The sequence below is a fragment of the Emys orbicularis genome, chromosome 8, assembly GCF_028017835.1.
Source record: "Emys orbicularis isolate rEmyOrb1 chromosome 8, rEmyOrb1.hap1, whole genome shotgun sequence".
Taxonomy (NCBI): domain Eukaryota; kingdom Metazoa; phylum Chordata; order Testudines; family Emydidae; genus Emys; species Emys orbicularis.
The window spans coordinates 34,869,350-34,890,774 of NC_088690.1; the positions used below are offsets into that span (position 1 = coordinate 34,869,350).

Genomic DNA, 21,425 nt, shown 5'->3' on the forward strand with positions numbered 1-21,425 from the left:
AGCATTGTATTGCTGCTGGTCAGTGGGAAATCATTCTGAAGTTGGAAAATCCACAGTGGGGGCTATTGTCATGCAAATATGTAGGGCTATTTATCATCTCCTGTTAGCAGAACTCTGATGCTCTGCAATATGTAGGATATTGTGGATATTTGTAGCTATGGGTTCCCGAAATGCAGTGGGGTGGTAGATGGCACACACATCCCTATTTTGGCCCCACACAAAGTACGTCAACAGAAGGGGCTACTTTTCTGTGGTTACGAAAGCATTGGTAGATCATCAGGGATGCTTCACTGTCATTTGTGTGGATTGACTGGGGAGGGTTGCATCTTTAAGAACACGGCTGTTCATGAATCTGGAAGCAGGGATGCTTTCTCCTGACCGGCAGATTGCTGTTAGTGATGTTGAAATGTCAATAATGATCTTGGGGGACTCAGCCTACCTCTTGCTCCCCTGTCTTACAAAGCCAAACACTGGCCACCTCAACAGCATCCTGGAAAGATTCAGCTACTGACTCAGCAGCACAGAATGACAGTTTTGAATGTACATTCATCAGGTTGAAAGAGCACTGGCAGTGTTTACTCACCAGATTAGATCTCAGTGAGAAAAATATCCCAGTGGTTATAGCTGTCTGTTGTATCCTTCATACTACCTGTGAGTCGAAGAGGAAATTTGCTGCTGGAGTAGAGGTAGAGTGGCTGTCTGCTGACTTTGAACACGTGGGCCATTAGAAGAGCTCAACGTGGGGCTATGTGGTTGAAGGAGACCTTGAAAGGAGAAATTTAATGGTCAGTCACAGTAATGTGCTGTTCTTCTTTGAATGGAGTCCTGGTGGGTGCTCCACTTTAGGTGATTGCGCGCCCCTGCGCCTCTAGTCGGAGAATTTCGACAGCAGTACCTGGCTGGGCCACACGTGCTCTCCCAGTCTCGCGCCTGCAGCAGCAATTAACTAGCGCTGTGCGGCTGCTGCCCCCATCTCACCCCCCCCCCCCCCCCGGTCCTTCTCAACCGCTCTTGGTCTGAGTTGGAGCTCTGACAGTGCCTCACTAGTTTTACCTTCGTGTTAGCAGTACATAACAGCTAGATTAGTGAGTCTAGAATAGTTAGGGTAGTTTATTAAGACACTCACTCTCTCTCCTTTCTCTCTCTTTCTTCCCTGTTTAAAAACAAAAAATCTTTATCATTTCGTCCTACTTGGGATATTTTCTTCAAAATGCCAGGATCTCCAGGCTTTAAATGTTGCTTCTCCTGCCGTGAGGCAGTTCCACTTTCAGGTGGACACTCAATATGTCTAGTGCTTGGGGGAAACACGTACCCCAAAAGTGCACCCATTGCCACAACTTCGAGGCTCGCACAAGAAAGTACATCACGTAACTTAGATCGATTTTCCCCCACCGACCCCCAGTGTAGACCAGACCCAAGAGGAAGCATTCCACGATTTGGGCTCCAGCATCGGTACCAACCGCACTGTGGCAAAGTACCTATGGGTGAGCCGGGACTTCGGTACCGTCAAAGCCACAGACCCTAAGCGGGCAGGCTCTAAAAAGGAAGGAAGAGAAAAGACTACCCATTCCACCATGGCACCGACAGCAACAACTAAACACTGAGTGCCCAGTGCCTCTGCAGTTTCTAAGGCATTGACGCCACCTGCTAGCTCCTTGCCACATTGCAAGGATGCATCAGCAGTAAAACTTGCTCCCTCCCTCTCAGTTCAGTTAATGTTGGCACCTATTCCTCAGGCGCCACAATACCTTCTGGTACCGCAGCAACTCTCGGCACCGCTGCAAATGCAGACGGCACTGCCAGTACCGAACTTACAACAGTTTCTTGCACCTACGGATCTGTCAGTGGCCCTGGCACCTGAGTCGCTTCTCTTTGGTACCGATACTGTCTTGCTGTTTTCACTATCACCGTCCCTTCTTCAGCGAGGAAGACAAGGAAGGGGAAGGGTTTTTTTTCATCCCAACACTCCTCACCTTTGCAAGGCAGTATCAGATCTGAGCCACAAGTGCAGCCTAAGCATCACCCCAGATCAGATTTCCGGGGGCGGTACAGATACCCATGGGGACCTTCACCAGTGCTTTTATCACCACAATGGCCCTCTGGGACCCATGGGCAGCCTACAGCCAATACTACTCTGAACGCCCGAGGGGTCCCAGGGAAGCTCATAGAGTAGGGGTGGCCAACCTGAAACTGAGAAGGAGCCAGAATTTACCAATGTACATTGCCAAAGAGCCACAGTAACATATCAGCAGCCCCCCATTAGCTGCCCCCACTCCCAGCGCCTCCCACCGGCAGCCCTCCCCACACCTCCCGATCAGCTGTTTGTGGCATGCATGAGGCGGGGGGGTGGGAGAGGAGCGAGGGCACGGCAGGCTCAGGGGAGGGTGTGGGAAGGGATGGAGTGGGGGCAGGGCCTGTGGCAGAGCCAGGGGTTGAGCAGTGAGCACCCCGCGGCACATTGGAAAGTTGGCGCCTGTAGCTCCAGCCCCAGCGTCGATGCCTATACAAGGAGCTGCATATTAACTTCTGAAGAGCCGCATGTGGCTCCGGAGCCACAGGTTGGCCACCCCTGTCATAGTCTCCTCACCAGCATCAGCAGCACCATTGCACATGGGAAATGTCAAGTCTTTCAAAGAAACAGAGAAGGTTGTGCACCAGGAGGCTATTCCTGTCACAAACCCTTCTCCCTCGCCTGATGAGACCATCATGCCTCCGCCACCTACTGCCGGAGATGAATTCAAACAGTTTCAAGATCTATTTAAAAGGATGGCTGACATTCTCCAAATACCCCTCAAGGAAGTCACTAAATCACAGCACAAGCTCTTGGACATACTCCGCACAACGACCTCGTCTAAGATCTCACTGCGGATTAATGCCGCAATCATGGAGTCCGCCACAGCCAGGGCCGGCTCCAGGCACCAGCTTAACAAGCAGGTGCTTGGGGCGGCCAAGGGAGAGGGGCGGCACCTGCGGTAATTCGGGGGCGGCAGGTCCCTCACTCCCTCTAGGAGCGATCGCGGCTTTTTTTTTTTTTTTTTTTTGCTTGGGGCGGCAGAAATGCTGGAGCCGGCCCTGGCCACAGCCTTCTGGCAGACCCCTGCCACAATCCCACCTACACATAAAAGAGGGAAGATAAAAAATGTTACATCCCTTCGAAAGGGCTGGACTTTTATTCTCTCACCCCCAGCCAAACTCTCTGGTGGTAGACTCAGTTAACGAACGTGGCCAGCAACATTATTCCAGGACCACCCCGTATGACTGTGGAAGAGACTGGATCTACTCAGCTGCAAGGCCTAGTCATCAGCGACTTTACAATTTAGAATCACTAATTATGAAGCCCCAATGGCAAAATACAGCCACATGAATTATTCCAAATTCTCTCTAAATTTGACTGCATACATGAATTAAAAAAAGAGAACAATTTACATCACTCATCTCAGAAGGACACCTGTTGGCCTGCACGGCCCTTCAGGCATTGTTGGATTCCGCTGACATGGCAGCTAGGTCCATCGCTACTGCCGTTGTAATGTCCCGAGCCTCCTGGCTTCACCTGTCGTGGTTTCCGAGGGAGGTGAAATCCGAAGTAGAGGACCTCCCCTTCGAGGGTCCAAAACTGTTCACAGGTAAGACCGATGAATCCCTCCACTCACTAAAGGATTCGAGAGCCACTCTCAGATCTCTTGGCATATATACACCTGCAACAAAATGTAAACAGGACTGGTATTGCACCTCGCAACATCCTAAACAGGCTCTGTATACGTAGACCCAGAGACAATACAATCCTCAGTGGCGCAGACAAAGGCCACCCAAGTGTAAAACAAACTCTTTTCAACCCACCGCACAACAACCACCTATCCCAAACATCAAATTTGAAGGTTTGGTCAAGGGCTTAGCAGACCTCCCCCCAATTACCAGTGCTGACACCACTATCCATCAACCATCCATTTACAGGTCATGTAATACCATTCTACTCAATATGTCAAACCATCACTTCCAACAAATGGGTATTGGAAGTCATCCAAAACAAGATACTCTATCCAGTTCTTCTCCATCCCCCTCTACCGACCCTCCCTCCCTATCTCTCCTCAGGGACCCCTCTCACGAGCTCCTCCTGAGACAGGAAGTAGAGCACCTTCTACAACTCGGTGCAGTAGAACCAGTGCTGCTACAACACACAGTGAAAGTTCTATTCCAGTTTATTTTTTAACCCAGAAAAGGTCTGGGGGATTGAGACCTATTCTTGATCTCAGGAATCTAAACAAATTTGTTATAACACAACAATTCTGGATGGTTACTTTAGCAACAATCATTCCAGCTCTGGAACGAGGAGATTAGTTTGTAGCCCTCGACCTGCAAGATGCTTATTTTCACATCACTATTCATCCAGCACATAGACTATTCCTCTGATTTGTCCTTGGGCAGGATCAATATCAATACCTGGTACTGCCCTTTGGCCTTTTCACAGCTCCCCGAGTGTTTTCCAAAGTTCTGGCAGTGGCAGTAGCCTACTTACGCAAACAAGGGTTCATGATGTACCCATATTTAGACGGTTGGCTCCTACTTGGAAAGAAGTCATCGAAGCCACACACAAGATGTCACTCTTCACAAACCTTGGTCTGCAAATAAACTTTCAAAAGTCAACATTAACACCAGTTCAGAGATTTGTCATCCTCTTTACCATTTCACAGATTTGTCACCCTAGAGCCTAATGAACCTGATCAATACCACAGTGAGCAGTCCATAAACATCCATCAGAACCTGCCTCTGACTACTGGGACACATGGCGGTGACCACTTATGTCGTCTGACAAGCCAGACTCCATTTGCTGCCTACAAGGACGGCTCAGGATGGTGTACCTCCCACACAAACAGTCTGAAAAAACTTTTAAATATGCCAACAAAAGTCAGACTCCCTTCAGTGGTGGACCCGCTTGCACAATTTGTGTGTAGGTGTCCCTTTTCTACAGGCTCCCCCTGAACTGATAATCACAACAAATGCCTCCATATTGGGGTGGGGCACCCACTTAGACAATCTCGCCATCCAGGGCAGATGGTCGTCTTCGGAATCAACACTGCACATAAATGTTTTGGAACTGCGAGCCGTTCACAACGCTTGCGCACATTTCCTGCCTCTGATCAAAAACAAGGCCATGCAGAGCATGACAGACAATGTGACCTGCATGTTCCACATAAACAAGGAGGAGCGAGGTCACACTCCCTATGTACAGAGGCCATAATGCTGTAGATATGGCGTATTCAACACACCATCTCCATATCAGCCACCTACCTACCAGGATCTCAGAACATCACTGTGGACATGTTAAGCTGAAAGTTCTCCCACGACCACAAGTGGGAAATAAACACCTCAGTAATTCAGAACATATTCCAACAATGGGGCTTCCCCGTAATAAGTCTGAGTCAACAGCAAATGTCCAATGTTCTGTTCCAGAGCAGGCCTTGGGACCAAGATCCAGGGGCGACACCTTCTTCGTCTCATGGGACGTGCCTCTCCTGTATGCCTTTTCCCCGACCCTGTTGCTGGCCAGGGTTATCCACAAGATCAGAACTGACCAAGCCAAAGTCATCCTGATAGTCCCAGTCTGGCCCAGACAAACCTAGTATCCATACTGACAACAGATGGTCCTCATGCCCATCTCGTGTCCTCCCACCTCTTCCGAACCTCTTGTCACAGGATGCAGGCCAGATCTTGCAGCCGAACCTGGAGATACTCCACCAGAGAGCTTGGCTCATCAGTGGTTCCAAAGCTAGGAGATGATCTGTTCTGAGGAAGTTAGACATCTCGTTGAACAGCAGACACTTGACGTACCTCCACAGGTGGAAGAGATTGCACATGTGGTGTTTAAACAAAGGAATAGAAGCCACTACCTCTACCCTGCCAGTAGTCCTGGATTACTTACTCCAATTTAAGAAATCTGATCTCTGAATAAGCTCTATATGAGTTCAGCTGGCAGCGATCGCAACCTTCCACCACAAAGTCGATGGGGTCTCAGTCTTTGCACATCCAATTACCAGAAGATTCCTACAGGGCATACATAACATCTACCCAGAGTCCCAACTCCTCCATGGGACCTCACTCTAGTGCTTCAATCCCTCCCAAGTGACCCTTTCAAACCTTTGACTAAGTGCTCACTACTACACCTGTCCATGAAAGTTGTTTTTCTCGTTACCATCATGTCTGGAAGATATGTAGAAGAACTTGAGGCCCTTATGGGGAAGATTGGACAAATGACCAGGGAGGAGTACAAAAATATTGCTCAGGCATGCAGGAGTGAAATCAGGAAGGCCAAATCACACTTGGAGTTCCAGCTAGCAAGAGATGTTAAGAGTAACAAGAAGGGTTTCCTTCAGGTATGTTAACAACAAGAAGAAAGTCAAGGAAAGTGTGGGCCCCTTACTGAATGAGGGAGGCAACCTTGTGACAGTATGTGGAAAAAGCTAATGTACTCAATGCTTTTTTTGCCTCTGTCTTCACGAACAAGGTCAGCTCCCAGACTTCTTCACTGGGCAGCACAGCATGGGGAGAAAGTGACCAGCCCTCTGTGGAGAAAGAAGTGGTTCAGGACTATTTAGAAAAGCTGGATGAGCACAAGTCCATGGGGCTGGATGCACTGCATCTGAGGGTGCTAAAGGAGTTGGCGGATGGGATTGCAGAGCCATTGGCCATTATTTTTGAAAACTCATGGTGATCAGGGGAGGTCCCAGATGATTGTAAAAAGGCTAATGTAGTGCCCATCTTTAAAAAAGGGAAGGAGGATGATCTGGGGAACTACAGGCCAGTCAGCCTCACCTCAGTCCCTGGAAAAATCATGGAGCAGGTCCTCAAAGAATCAATTCTGAAGCACTTAGAGGAGAGGAAAGTGATCAGGAACAGTCGGCATGGATTCACCAAGGGCAAGTTATGCCTAATTGCCTTCTATGATAAGATAAGTGGCTCTGTGGAAGAGGGGAAAGGAGTGGACATGTTATTCCTTAACTTTAGCAAAGCTTTTGATATGGTCTCCCATAGTATTCTTGCCGGCAAGTTAAAGAAGAATGGGCTGGATGAATGGACTATAAGGTGGATAGAAAGCTGGCTAGATAGTCAGGCTCAATGGGTAGTGATCAATGGCTCCATATCTAGTTGGCAGCCAGTATCAAGCGGAGTGCCCCAAGGGTTGGTCCTGGGGCCAGTTTTGTTCAATGTCTTCATTAATTATCTGGAGGATGGCGTGGACTGCACCCTCAGCAATTCTGCAGATGACACTAAACTGGGAGGAGTGGTAGATACGCTGGAGGGTAGGAATAGGATACAGAGGGACCTAGACAAATTAGAGGATTGGGCCAAAAAAAAATCTGAGGTTCAACAAGGACAAGTGTAGAGTCCTGCACTTAGGATGGAAGAATCCCATGCACTGCTACAGACTAGGGACCGAGTGGCTAGGCAGCAGTTCTGCAGAGAAGGACCTAGGGGTTACAGTGAACAAGAAGCTGGATATGAGTCGACAGTGTGCCCTTGTTGCCAAGAAGGCTAACGGCATGTTGGGCTGTATAAGAAAGGGTATTGCCAGCAGATCGAGGGACATGATCATTCCCTTCTATTCGACGTTGGTGAGGCCTCATCTGGAGTAGTGTGTCCAGTTTTGGGCCCCACACTACAAGGAGGATGTGGAAAAATTGGAAAGGGTCCAGCAGAGGACAACAAAGATCATTAGGGGGCTGGAGCACATGACTTATGAGGAGAGGCTGAGGGAACTGGGATTGTTTAGTCTGCAGAAGAGAAGAATGAGGGGGGATTTGATAGCTGCTTTCAACTACCTGAAAGGGAGTTCCAAAGAGGATGGATCTAGACTGTTCTCAGTGGTAGTAGATGACAGAACAAGGAGTAATGGTCTCAAGTTGCAGCGGGGGAGGTTTAGGTTGGATATTAGGAAAAACTTTTTCACTAGGAGGGTGGTGAAGCACTGGAATAGGTTACCTAGGGAGGTGGTGGAATTTCCTTCCTTAGAGGTTTTTAAGGTCAGGCTTGACAAAGCCCTGGCTGGGATGTTTTAGTTGGGGATTGGTCCTGCCTTGAGCAGGGGGTTGGACTAGATGACCTCCTGAGGTCCCTTCCAACCCTGATATTCTATGGCACACCCACCATATATGATCTTTAAGGATAAGGATACTCTAAGGCCGCACCAAAGTTTCTCTCTAAAATCCTTTCTTTATACATTAATCAACCCATTCATCTTCCTATCTCCTTTCCTAAACCTCACAAGAACAAACAAGAGGTGGCATTCCACACCCTGGATGTCAGAAGGGCATTAGCCTTTTATCGAGGACGGACCAAAGTGTTCAGAAAGACTCCTAAATTGTTTCTCTCCATGACGGAACGGTCCAAAGGCAAGCCCATATCTAAGCAGAGACTTTCCAAATGGATTTCTGGCTGCATCCAGCTTTGCTACATTCAACATGAACTGCAACCTTCATCATGGATCAGAACACATTCCACAAGATCCATAGACACATCGGTAGCCTTTTTGAACGACATGCCTTTTATGAAGGACGTGCTTATCACCGACATAGGTAAAGCAGCCACTTGGATAGCCTCTCACACGTTCATACAACACTACGGCATTGACCAGGACTCCGCCTCTGACACTCGGCTGGGACACAGTCTTATTGTCCATTCAGACCTAATTCCGAACCCTTCCTTTCCCTTGAGTGGCACTGCTCTATGTCACCTAAAGTGGAGCACCCACAGGGACTCCACTCGAAGAGAGGGTTACTCACCTCGTGCAGTAACAGATTCTTTGAGATGTGAGTCCCTGTGGGTGCTCCCCTACCCACCCTCTTCCCCTCTACTTCAGAGTTCTAATTTAGTCCTCTGCAATAGAGAAGGGGCAGGTGAGGGTGGCTGCACAGTGCTAGTTAATCACCGATGCAGGCACGAAACAGGTTGTGCACATGTGTGGCCCAGCCAGGTACTGCTGTCTAAATTCTCCACTTGCGTGTCCCTGCGCCTCTAATCACCTAAAGTGGAGCACCAACAGAGACTCACATCTCGAAGAACCTCTGTTACTGTACAAGGTGAGTAACCCTCTCCATAACCGTGCGCTCTCTTCCCCTTAAGTTTGGGGGGTTGTTAGAAATTATGTCGTGCTTGGTGTACATTTATTAATATTAGTCTCTTAATGAACCTGTGAATTATGCAGTGCTTGCTGTAGGTTTATAGTTGTTTAACTGTACCTATGAATTCTATGATCCTGTTCTATTACAAGTAATGTGCACTTTAAGTAGCGCTAGGCATTCTATATGAAGTAAAAAAAAAAAAAAAAATGAATTTATTTCCAAAATATAAACTTACTGCATACCAAAAACAGTGCAAAACATTAGTGGGCAATTATAAACCAATACAGTGTAAACTAAGGGTATGTCTACACTACAAGGCTAGTTCGATTTCTCTTAAATCGAAAATGTAGAATCGATATTGCAAAGTCGAACGTGTGTGTCCACACTAAGGACAGTAATTCGACTTTGTGAGCCCACACTAACGGGGAAAGCATCGACATTGGAAGCGGTGCACTGTGGGCAGCTATCCCACAGTTCCCGCAGTCCCCGCTGCCCATTGGAATTCTGAGTCGAGCCGCCAATGCCTTCTGGGTAAAAAAAAAAGGGTAGAGGGTGCTTTTGGGTAATTGTCGTCATCCGTCCGTCACTACTGCCCTCCCTCCCTCCCTGAAAGCGCCGGCGGGAAATCAGTTCGCGCACTTTTCTGGTCAGTGACAGCGCGGACGCCACAGCACTGCGAGCATGGATCCCGCTGCGACCATCGCTGCAGTTGTGGCCGTTGTCAACGCCTCGCAGCTTATCATCCACCTTTCCCAGAGGCAGATGCAGATAAACCAGGCGAGGAGGCTACGGCACCGCGGTGAGGGCCTGAAGTCTGAGAGTAGCACAGGCCTGTCAGAAAGCACGGGACCCAGCGCCGAGGACATCACGGTGACAATGGGTCATGTGGATGTTGTGGAACGGCGATTCTGGATACGGGAAACAAGCACGGACTGGTGGGACCGCATAGTGCTGCAGGTCTGGGACGAATCCCAGTGGCTGCGAAACTTTCGCATGCGGAAGGGGACTTTCCTTGAACTTTGAGTTGCTGTCCCCTGTCCTGAAGCGCAATGACACCCGGATGCGAGCAGCCCTGACTGTCCAGAAGCGAGTGGCCATAGCCCTCTGGAAGCTTGCAACGCCGGACAGCTACTGGTCTGTCGCGAACCAGTTTGGCGTGGGCAAATCTACCGTGGGGGTTGTTGTGAGGCAAGTAGCCAACGCAATCGTTAAGGTACTGCTCTCAAAGGTAGTGACCCTGGGAAACGTGGAGGTCATCATAGATGGCTTCGCCGCGATGGGATTCCCAAACTGCGGTGGGGCTATAGATGGAACTCGCATCCCTATCCTGGGACCGGAGCACCAGGCCAGCCAGTACATTAACAGAAAGGGCTACTTTTCAATGGTGCTGCAAGCACTGGTGGACCATCGGGGACGTTTTACAAACATCAACGTCGGATGGCCGGGCAAGGTTCATGACGCTCGCGTCTTCAGGAACTCTGGTCTGTTTAGACGGCTGCAGGAAGGTATTTACTTCCCGGACCACAAAATAAGTCTTGGGGATGTGGAGATGCCTACAGTGATCCTTGGGGACCCAGCCTACCCGCTAATGCCCTGGCTCATGAAGCCCTATACTGGCGCCCTGGACACTGAAAAAGAACTGTTCAACTACCGTCTGAGCAAGTGCAGAATGGTGGTGGAGTGTGCTTTTGGCCGTCTCAAGGGGAGATGGAGAAGCTTACTGACTCGCTGTGATCTCAGCGAAACCAATATCCCCATTGTTATAGCAGCTTGCTGTGTGCTCCACAATCTCTGTGAGAGCAAGGGGGAGACCTTTATGGCGGGGTGGGAGGTTGAGGCAAATAGCCTGGCATCTGATTACGCCCAGCCAGACAGCCGGGCGATTAGAAGAGCCCAGCGGGATGCGCTGTGCATCTGGGAGGCTTTGAAAGCTAGGTTCCACAGTGAGCAGGGTAACCAGTGACTTTTAAGTTTCTGTACAGAGAAGCTGAACCTGCCACCGTTTCTTTACCCAGTTAATGTTGACTATCCTCTCCCGTTACAGACCCCCTCCACCCCCTTCCAAAAAAATAAATCCAGTTTTATTTTGTTAATGAACACCGTTGTCTTTATTACTGTTTTCGCGGGAATGTTTTAAACCTGGGACGCAGACTGTGGTGGGGAGCGGGTGTAGTGTACTGATGCAAATGATCCTTCTAAACTCCAGGAATGACAGGATTCGCAGTGGCGGACTGGTTGTTTCAACGGAGCCTGCCAGCCCTCCTGAGCGGGACTGCGTGTATGTGGGGGCTATGTGACTTTATGGCAGGGGGAGGAGGGTTACAGATCCCCTTCTGCGTGGCTCTGTGATCCAGGACAAGGACCGCTGCATAAGATCTGTAACTGCCCTCCCCCGCCACAAAGTCACAGAGCAACCCCCCCCCCCCCCCCCCCCACGCGCAGAACATGAAAACCACCTCCCAGACTGACCAGGGTAACTAGTCACTGCACTGTGTATGTGCCCTGCTGCTGGACCTGCCCCCGCCTCTGTACCCTGCTAAAGGTGACTGTCCTGTCCAATTACCAGGGCCCTTCCCCCCCTTCAGACAGACTCTCCCTCAAAAGAACATGATTGAAACAGTAATGAACAGAAACGTATTTTTTATTAACAACCACACATGAAACTGGGGGGTGAAACTTGGACGGGGGCTTGGGTGAGGCGGGCAGGAAAGGACTTTTCAAATTTTGGGGAATGACAGCCTTCTGGTGCTTGAGCAGTCTGCAGGGGTCGAGAGAGAGTTTTCACGGACTCTGCCGCCCCTCCTTCTTTGGACTTTGGGCGAGGGGGGTATGGGACTTGGTGGCGGGGGAGTGCGGTTACTGATAGACTTCAGCGGGGCTCTGTCCTCCTGCCTCCGTTCCTGCAGAACATCAACAAGGCGCCGGAGCGTGTCCGTTTGCTCCCTCAGAAGTCCAAGCAGCGTTTGAGTCGCCTGCTGGTCTTCCTGCCGCCACCTCTCCTCGCGTTCCATGTGTGTCCGGTGCATTTGGGACAAATTCTCCCTCCACTGGTTCTGCTGTGCTGCCTGGGCTCGGGAGCAGCCCATTAGTTCTGAGAACATGTCCTCTCGCGTCTTCTTCTTCCTCCGCCTAATGTGCGCTAGCCTCTGGGAGTGTGATGCCAGGCTGGGTTGGGAGACAGTCGCAGATGTGGCTGTGGGAATGAGAAAAAGGTAGTGAATTCCTCCGAAACATAAATGTAGTTGTGAACAAAGAACAGTCTCTCTGTGAACAAGACCATGCACCGCACCTATCACATGCACACTCAGGACAAGGTCGAATTTTCGGACCTCGCCTTCAGTGCCTGGGGTCTTGCACTGCCGATCTGGGAAGCGGGGCAGGACACCGGAATCTCTGTAGCAGGCAAACATGGTAAGCCGTAGACTTGTGGCTGCTTAAAATTTTAGTAGTATCACTGGCCTCCTTTCACATTGAAAGCAATGCCAGTCTCTGCTGCCACCAATCGGCCAAGCATGAACTCTGGCCCTGTCCCACCCCCTCGCGGATGTCCCAGGGAAAGATCCCTGTATGCTGCCCCTCTCCCGCCTCCACCGCGTGGCTGTAAACCAGCGGTTACAGTTCTGTAAAGGAACTTGCAAGCAGTCCCAATACTAACAGTCCCCTACCTAATTCAAAGCAGGTCATCATGAGCGACATAACTATCATGAGGATCTCGGACAGCGATAAGGAAAGGATGCTTCGGGAAAGCCTGCAAAGACCAGGGCCCTATGCCGCCATGCTGTGCAAGGCAATGATCCCGGAGTACTTGAGGATCTCCTGGCGCGGGAACGTCTCCTACTTCGGAGGACCCACTAAGGCCGCTCTCCCCAGGAACCTGATGAACAGGCTTTCCCATTACTTCCAGGAGAACTTCGTCGAGATGTCCGTGGAGGATTTCAGCTCTATCCCCGGACATATAGACCGGATTTTAATATAGCTGCAGTGGCAGGGACTAAAGAGTGGAGCAGCTTGGGCAGCAGAATCATGCACAACCGGACACTGTTAGATTTTTTTTAAATAGTTGGAACTGAATACTTAAGCGCCCAGGGTAAAGAAATCATGAAGAACACATTGTTCTTATTCTTAATATTCCAGTTTATTTAAAAATAAATGTTTAGATGTTTAAAACACTTACTACTTGATCCTTCCCCTGAATCTGTGTCCGGGTTACATGCTGGGGAGGGTTGGTAGGGGATCTCTGTAAGGGTGATGAAGAGCTCCTGGCTGTCGGGGAAATCAGCTTGGTAAGCGCTGTCGACTGCCTCGTCCTCCTCATCTCCTTCCTCATCTTCCCCGTCTGCTACCATGTCCGAGGAACCGGCCGTGGACAATATCCCATCCTCAGAGTCCATGGTCAGTGGTGGGGTAGTGGTGGCGGCCGCACCTAGGATGGAATGCAGTGCCTCGTAGAAAGGGGATGTGTGGGGCTGGGATCCGGATCGTCCGTTTGCCTCTTTGGTCTTCTGGTAGCCTTGTCTCAGCTTCTTGATTTTCACGCGGCACTGCGTTGTATCCCGGCTGTATCCTCTCTCTGCCATGGCTTTAGAGATCTTCTCATAGATCTTTGCGTTCCGTCTTTTGGAGCGCAGCTCGGAAAGCACGGACTCATCGCCCCACACAGAGATCAGATCCAAGACTTCCCGATCAGTCCATGCTGGGACCCTCTTTCTATTATGGGATTGCACGGCCATCTCTGCTGGAGAGCTCTGCATCGTTGCCAGTGCTGCTGAGCTCGCCACGATGTCCAAACAGGAAATGAGATTCAAACTGGCCAGACAGGAAAAGGAATTCAAATTTTCCTGGGGCTTTTCCTGTGTGGCTGGTCAGAGCATCCGAGCTCGGACTGCTGTCCAGAGAGTCAACAGAGTGGTGCACTGTGGGATAGCTCCCGGAGCTATTACCGTCTATTTCCATCCACACCAAGCCTAATTCGATATGGCCATGTCGAATTTAGCGCTACTCCCCTCGTTGGGGAGGAGTACAGAAGTCGAATTTAAGAGCCCTCTATGTCGAACTAAATAGCCTCGTGGTGTGGACGGGTGCAGGGTTAATTCGATGTAACGGCGCTAAATTCGACAAACGCCTAGTGTAGACCAGGCCTAATAAAGTAAACTAACGGAACAGAAATTTAAAATTGAAATGAGGGGGTAAGAGAGTTGCTGAAATTGAGTTCTTCGTTGACCGCAAAGGGAGGGAGGGGAGTCTGTGACTGGACCTGTAGGCCAGCGAGAATCTGCAGGCCAGCGAGAATCTGCATCAGTTGTATTTGCTGTCTGAGAAGCCCCATTATGTTCTGATGCAGCTCCCTGTTGTCTTCCTGCTGGGACTCCTGGGCCTTTCTTCTGTCTGCTCTTTTCTTCTCTGGGCTCTGTGGTATCTTCACAGTCTGATGCAGCACTGGCTTGCAGTATCTCGCTGAACATGTCATCTCAGCAGGGCTTTGGAGCTGTGCTCCAGCTCCAGGCAAAAACCTGCAGCTCCACTGCTCCGGAGCTGCTCTGCGCTCCAGCTCCGGGCTCCGCTCCAAAGCCCTGCATCTCAGTCTGCATCTTTCTCCTTCTGCTCGTGTTGTGTATGTGTGGAGGGGGTCTCACGCACTCCAGGCCTCAACAGCAGCTACAGATAAAACAGGCAGATGTATCGTATTTACAGCCACAATGGAAAGCTGACGATAAGTTTCAGAATTCCCTTCCCTTATTCTGTTTTAAATAAGAGATGCTTATTCATCTTTTGTGCCCCACTGCACTGCTCTCCAGCTGCAGCCATTATGAGTATGGCCTCTCAGGGGGAAGAGTGTGGGGGTGGGGGTGGGGGGGGAGAGGGAGAAATGAGGGAATTGTTCAGTTGCAAACAAAATTTTGGCCCCTATTCCAATGGCATTGAGTACTGGTGCTATTTTCTGCAGGCAGTGGTGTTTTTTAGATGATATTTCATTGCTGAGGGTAACAGGCACAGAGAACAGACCTGCAACTGGTGTCCTCATGCTGCTTGTGCCTCTTTGCTGCTAGTGTGTTTATTGCAGTGGTGCATGCTGAAGTCATCGTAGAGTAGACTGAACAGTCCACTTTGAAAATTATGGAATGGCTACTGTTATAGGTCTGTTTGCTAACCTTACTCATTTTTATACTAAGTGCTACCTGGAACGGTGCTTAGAACTTTACATAAAATATCTGAATCTCACTACTTTTACTGGCACTTATGTTAAGGTTGGGAAAGTGGTGTTGAGAAAATGGGCAGAGGGATGTCTGGTTTATATAAAAGTGGTATCTTTGTAGAATGAACCTAGTTGGACATTTGGAAGAGATGTAGCTTTTTCTTTCAAAGGTATTCAGCAATGTATCATTTTCTTTATATTACAATAAAAGACCCCTTTTTTTTTTAAAGAACCAAATTACTTATGAATAGTCTAGAGCAGTTGTTCCCAAACTTTTTGGCATCACGCCCCCTTTTTAATTTGAGACCCTCACGCGCGCCCCCCCGCATTTCTCCTTTACCATCATCCAACCCCCCCCCCCGATCCTTGTCCCCTGACCGCCCCCTCCCAGGACCCCACCCCCTATCCAATCCCCCCGTCTCCTGACTGCCCCGACCCCTATCCACACCTATCCAACCCCCCACTCCCTGTCTCCTGACCGCCTGCGCTCCCCCCCCCGAACCTCCACCCCATCCAACCACTCCCTGTCCCCTGACTGCCCCCCGGGATCTCCTGCCCCTTATCCAACTTCCCTTCCCTCCGCTCCCCGCGCTCTTACTAGGCTGCTCAGAGCAGCAGGACTGGCTTATTGGAAAGCCTGGGAGGTGGGCAGGCGCAAGCCGCGCTGCCGGCATGGCTTTGGGGGCAGAGGGACAGGAGGGGAGGGGCCGGGGGCTAGCCTCTTCGGCCGGGAGCTCAAGGGCCGGACAGCCTTGCACCCACCCTTGGAATTTCTTTGCGCCCCCCAGTTTGGGAACCAGTGGTCTAGAGTAATAAAAGATGTTGGTCCTTATTAACTGCACAGTTTTCCTTGAAAATTTACTGAGTATTTAAAGAGGATGTTATCAGAATAAAAATGTTTTCCTTTAATTTTTAAATAAATGGCCGTACATATGCAGTAAATAGTTCACATTATAATAATCAGAATTTATTTTATTCTACAGCTGATTATTTGCATTTCTTCCATCTGAATAAACAAGAGCAGACTAGTCGTTTCCCTTGTTTGTAGGGAGTTTCTAGTCATTTTCACCATGGAACTAAAATTTATTGAAATATCTCTATTGATGACACACTTCACCAAAAATTTAAAATTTTTATTAACTTTGACCTAATAGTCTTTCTAAATATAATATGACCACACTGTATTGGGGAAACATTTGCAGCAGTTTATTGTAACACTGGTCTTATTTTTATTTCTGTTGGTGAAGCTGGTATTTAAAGATGCTGCAGTGCTGCAAATGTAACCAGTGGTTTCATGAGGCTTGCGTGCAGTGTCTCCAAAAGCCAATGCTTTTCGGTGACAGGTAAGAAGCTTGAACTAAACTTTGATTTATGGTTGTTTTTATTTAAAATGTGGATTGTTTTAATCCTCTATTTGTATTTAAACATAAACTACTACTACAATAGTCATAACTCTGAAAGCATTTTAGAATGCAGTTTGTAAAGAAGACAACAAAATAAGTTTATATTTAATTCTCTGGCTATTTAACTGACAGCATCTAAAGTGTGTTGTTGTTTTTTTTTTTTATAAAGACAAACCTGAGAGAATGGCTTTTAATATCTTAATTTTATTTTTTGTTTTAGGTTTTATACATTCATTTGCTCAGTTTGCAGTTCTGGACCAGAGTACCTCAAACGTTTACCCTTGAGATGGTAAGTACAACTTAAAAAAAAGAAATACGTAACCCTCTACCCACTTTTCTCCTGGACATCTCATGTCTCTTTGTAAACTTGAGGATCATCCACTTTATATTTTGACCTTTGTGAGTGATACCCACTGCTTCTATAAACAAAGGACAGGTCTCCTTCAAAGCTAGTTATTGTGTGTCCTTAGTCATGTTGTTAATGCATGATATCTAGGGTCCTCTTCCTTGGACAATTCAATATTACAAACCACTGCTGGCTTGGGTATGAGAAACTTAAGTCTAAACAGGATCTGTTACCCAAGTATAGAGTACTGCCACTGGGCAAGCCAAATACAGTGTGCACATTAACAAGCATTATGACATACTTTGCAATAGAATTTCCTAGTTGAGAATTAGAAGTGAGTTGTAGTTTGAACCTTGTGAACTTTAGCTCTTCTATACAAATACCAAATAATCTGAATAAGTTGCAACATGAATAAATATTTTATGGAAACTCATTTGATGTTAATTTGCCAATGTTAAATTCTTGTATTTATCTTGCCTCAATTAAACATTCTAAGATCTAAACAAAATTTGGAGCTAAAAGGGCATCATGGCAGTGGGGTGAGGCTTAGGGAGAAAACAGAACATAAGTCAGAAAAGGGGGATATAAATGCAGATTTTATAAGAATATTGTTTTGGAAATTTGAGACTGTTTCTAATCAGGCTTTGTACTCTTTTAGCCATATTGTGCTAATATTTTTGTGCAAAGCTATTTCAAGGACTAATGGTTTGTAAAAAATTAAAGAAATAAAAACTTAATGTTTTTGATTAAATATTTCTGAATTCTAGGGTAGATATAGCACATCTATGCCTTTACAACCTAAGTGTTATTCATAAGAAGAAATACTTTGATTCAGAGCTTGAACTTATGACATACATTAATGAAAACTGGGATAGATTGCACCCTGGTGAGGTAGGTAGTTGAAATATTCTTTTCTTGTTTTTGTTTCTCTTAGCAGTCAATACATTCACAAAATTACTGGGTGAGTGTGGCCTGCAGGAGGTCAGACTAAATTATTATAATGGTCCCTTTTGGCCTTAATCTGTGAAACCAAAATAATGAGACATATGGTTTTAATAGACTCCTAGAACTATTCAGCATAACTTTTAAGTGTCAGACTTTTTTGAGCTATAAAATTTAGTGTGATCCAGATAACTATTGCATAGTTTGTTGTTCAGATGACCACTTTCATTGTTTATACCCAAGCACTGAACTTTGTTTGTTTTTTGTATCTTCCATTTAGAAATATGACAACTGTAAGGCATTTTCCTGCCCACTGACCAGGCAAATTAAGTACCCAAGAGGTTAAATAGATTAGTAAACTGTTAAAAGTAGCTGTCAAAGTAACACTCTGTGTGAAACCCTGAACACAAACTTATTAGCAGCTTTGTGACAAGTAAAGTAGAAAATATCTGACTTGATTTTAAAATAGTCCTTAATAGGAAAAGGTTAGGGGAAAATGAAGAGAAACTGAAGTCTGCAAACATTTTCCATATATGCAGGGCCGGCTCCAGACACCAGCTGAGCAAGCTGGTGCTTGGGGCGGCAGATTGTTGGAGGCGGCATTCTGCCCAATCCTAGGGCGGCACGGCCGCTTTTTTTTTTGTTGTTCTTCTGCTCTGGCCGCCCTGTAGGGGGCGGCGGCGCGGAGAACCAGAGCGCCCTGCAGGGCAGTCCTCTTCCTTCCCTCCCCGCTGACCGGAGCGGAGCCCTGGCGGCAGGAGGCAGCGCAGCGGGAGGGGCCGCGTGGCAGCGCCCCTGCTGTAGCCCTAGCCGCCCCCTTCTCTCTCTCTCTCCCGCCCGCTCCCTCCCCCTCTTCCCCCTCCTCCCCCAGCCGGTCCCCCTGCACCCGCGCTCCGGCCGCGCTGCAGGTTTTTTTTTTTTTGCGCTTGGGGTGGCCAAAAAGCCAGAGCCGGCCCTGCGTATATGACAGAAGCTTTTAATTAAAAACCACCTAAACAAATGCTGTTCTTGTAAGTGTATATACTTAGTGCTTCAGAATAAAAGTGAATTGTAATATTTTCCTTCTGTATCTCAATAATTAAAAGAAATTTTAGTGTTCTAAAAAACATTTTAAGCACTACATTACTGCAGATGCGTCTAAACATAACCTACATAGGATCTGTCAATTAGTATTTTGAATCATTGCGGTGCTGAAATAGAATGCTTTTTGCTTTCTAAGCACCTCAAAAAAAAATTGATGTTACTGTTAATACTTTTGCCATATTTGGTGCTTTGAAAAATGTTGGCTGACATCTATAAGTTATGGGATAGAAATCTTGAACTTTTTTTTTAATTAGAAGCATCTTTCTTTAAATTGCAAGCTTTTTTTGTAAAATTTAGCAAACAGATTTTTCACAGAAGGTCAGTATGTCAGTACCACCTACTATTATCATTAGACTGTTTTGACTCTTTTCCAGTGACATGACAAGACAACCTGTTGCTGCACCACTGTGCTGCTTATTTTCAAGCTAGTTTGTTTGCTGGATAATTGCCTGGGGATTAAAGAAATTCAGTTCCCTAAACAAACTTACTCCCCAATAAGTCTGATTAGGAAGAACAAGTGTTAACACATGGGGTTGTAGTTCTGCATGTAATGACAGACATAATTAATAGCTAAACTAGAGTTGACAAAATGCATGCAAAGTAATTTTTTTTTTTTCCTCTTACAAGAGAATCATTTCAGAAGGTTTTGAATTCTTTAAATACAGACAGGGCTGTTCCTGGGGGGGGTGGGGCCCGGGACAAGCCCCCCTCCCCCACTCAGCCCCAGGCCCCGCCCTCACTCCACCCCTTCCCCCAAGCCTCTCCCCCCACCCCTTTCTGGCTTCTGCCCCCTCCCCAAGCAATGCAGGGCGGGCTGGGGCTGGGTCACTCGCTATTGCCAGCGCCAGGCCCCCCGCTAACCTCCCAGGCTGCCCTGGACCCCATTTCCCCCTGAAGCGTGGCGACCTTCAAAGCATGGGGTTGCCCCAGTCCATCCTATGGACGGGACGGCTCTGAATACAGATACTGTATTTAATTGACTTTAACACTTTTTATCCTGATTATGCCCTAATTTGATGTACTTTTGTTTAATAAGTTAATATCTGTGTAGTCCTTTTTGCCTAAGCCAAAGTAAACGTGACACACAAAATTCAGGCTTTTTAGATCTCAAACACCTGTTATTTGACACTATTCCTGAATTCTGGAAAAACTCAACTATGTTCAAAAACTTTTGGGTGTGGATACTTTTATTTGAGTCTAATTATGACCCATCTTAAATAGCAGTAATTAAACAGAATTATTGTGATAGAGGTATCTGGATTAATTAGAATCTGATGTATAGCATGTTTGCTAATTCTGAAGTTGATTAATCATTTGTAGGAATTCGCATGTTGAAGAGCCTTTTCTATAAATAATAAAGAACAGGTCAATGTGTTCTATGCTTTGCTTTTTTCTGAGTCTATTCACAAATATAACTTACTTTAGCAAAAGTAAAAATGTGTTAATCTATAATGAAATACAGTAGCAGAACAGTAGAGAATGTGGTGAGTCCTCACTTTTCATGGCATTTCAGTAAGTTTAAAAAACTGAATATTCCAGGAAGTGCCATGACCTTTTAATACATTGCATGACAAGTGGACTTGATATCTGGTTTTAATTTCTGGTTTCTTACTATTAGGCCAGAAATGCTGCAGAAGTAAACCTTCTTTTATTTATAACTATCCTCAGATAAAAACAAAACTTGTTGCTAAAACCATTATGGCATAGAGAGAATGAAAACAGGATATAAAGCAGGAAAAATCACTCATATCTATTAAGTGGTGCTTCCAGCTGGTTAAGGAGCAGCATTTGTAAACTTCCAGAGGAAGCTGTTTCCTTTTCAACCAGAAGGCCAAATTCTGTAATGAACTAGGAGAGTATAGATAGTGTTGTACAGTAGAGGAAAAGTGGAGCGGGGAGGATCTTAAAGATTTGGGCATAAATATAGTAACCTCCATGCCTCTCTTCCACTAAGGGAGAAAGGAAAACATTGTATGCTAGTCAACTCTGTATTTTGATATTGCTGGTAAATCTTGGGTTTTTGCAAAGCAGTGATTTATCAGGAATTTATAGAGTATAAATGTTTCCTAGATCTCTCCTTGCATTGCTGAGGAATCCATGGTGTTTAGAAATAACTTTTTGATTTTCCTTCAGACCAGTGCATTTTTAAATTAATAAGAGGCTAAGTTTCTTGACATTTATGTAAAATAGGAGGAAGGTGGTGGACTGGAACTAGGGCTCCTAAAACTAACGTTTCAGTGTCATTGTTTTTAGAGTGAAAGAATTGTTATAGAAGTTCTGTATTGATTCTGTAGCTCAGGTCCTGCACAGTTGCAAAATCTGCTGTTGGGTCCAGAATTCCACAG

The 21,425-nt window shown here is 47.0% G+C and overlaps 1 protein-coding gene across 2 annotated transcripts in view; it reads left to right on the forward strand.

Annotated features, from left to right (window-relative positions):
- The window catches only part of MTF2 (metal response element binding transcription factor 2), a 31,528-nt gene that overhangs the window by 3,265 nt on the left and 6,838 nt on the right, over positions 1-21,425 (forward strand). For both annotated transcript variants that reach the window (XM_065409054.1, XM_065409055.1), the window contains exons 4-6: positions 16,554-16,649; positions 16,930-16,998; positions 17,823-17,946. In XM_065409054.1, the coding sequence (XP_065265126.1) occupies positions 16,554-16,649; positions 16,930-16,998; positions 17,823-17,946 (289 nt within the window). The remainder of the gene's footprint in view (positions 1-16,553; positions 16,650-16,929; positions 16,999-17,822; positions 17,947-21,425) is intronic.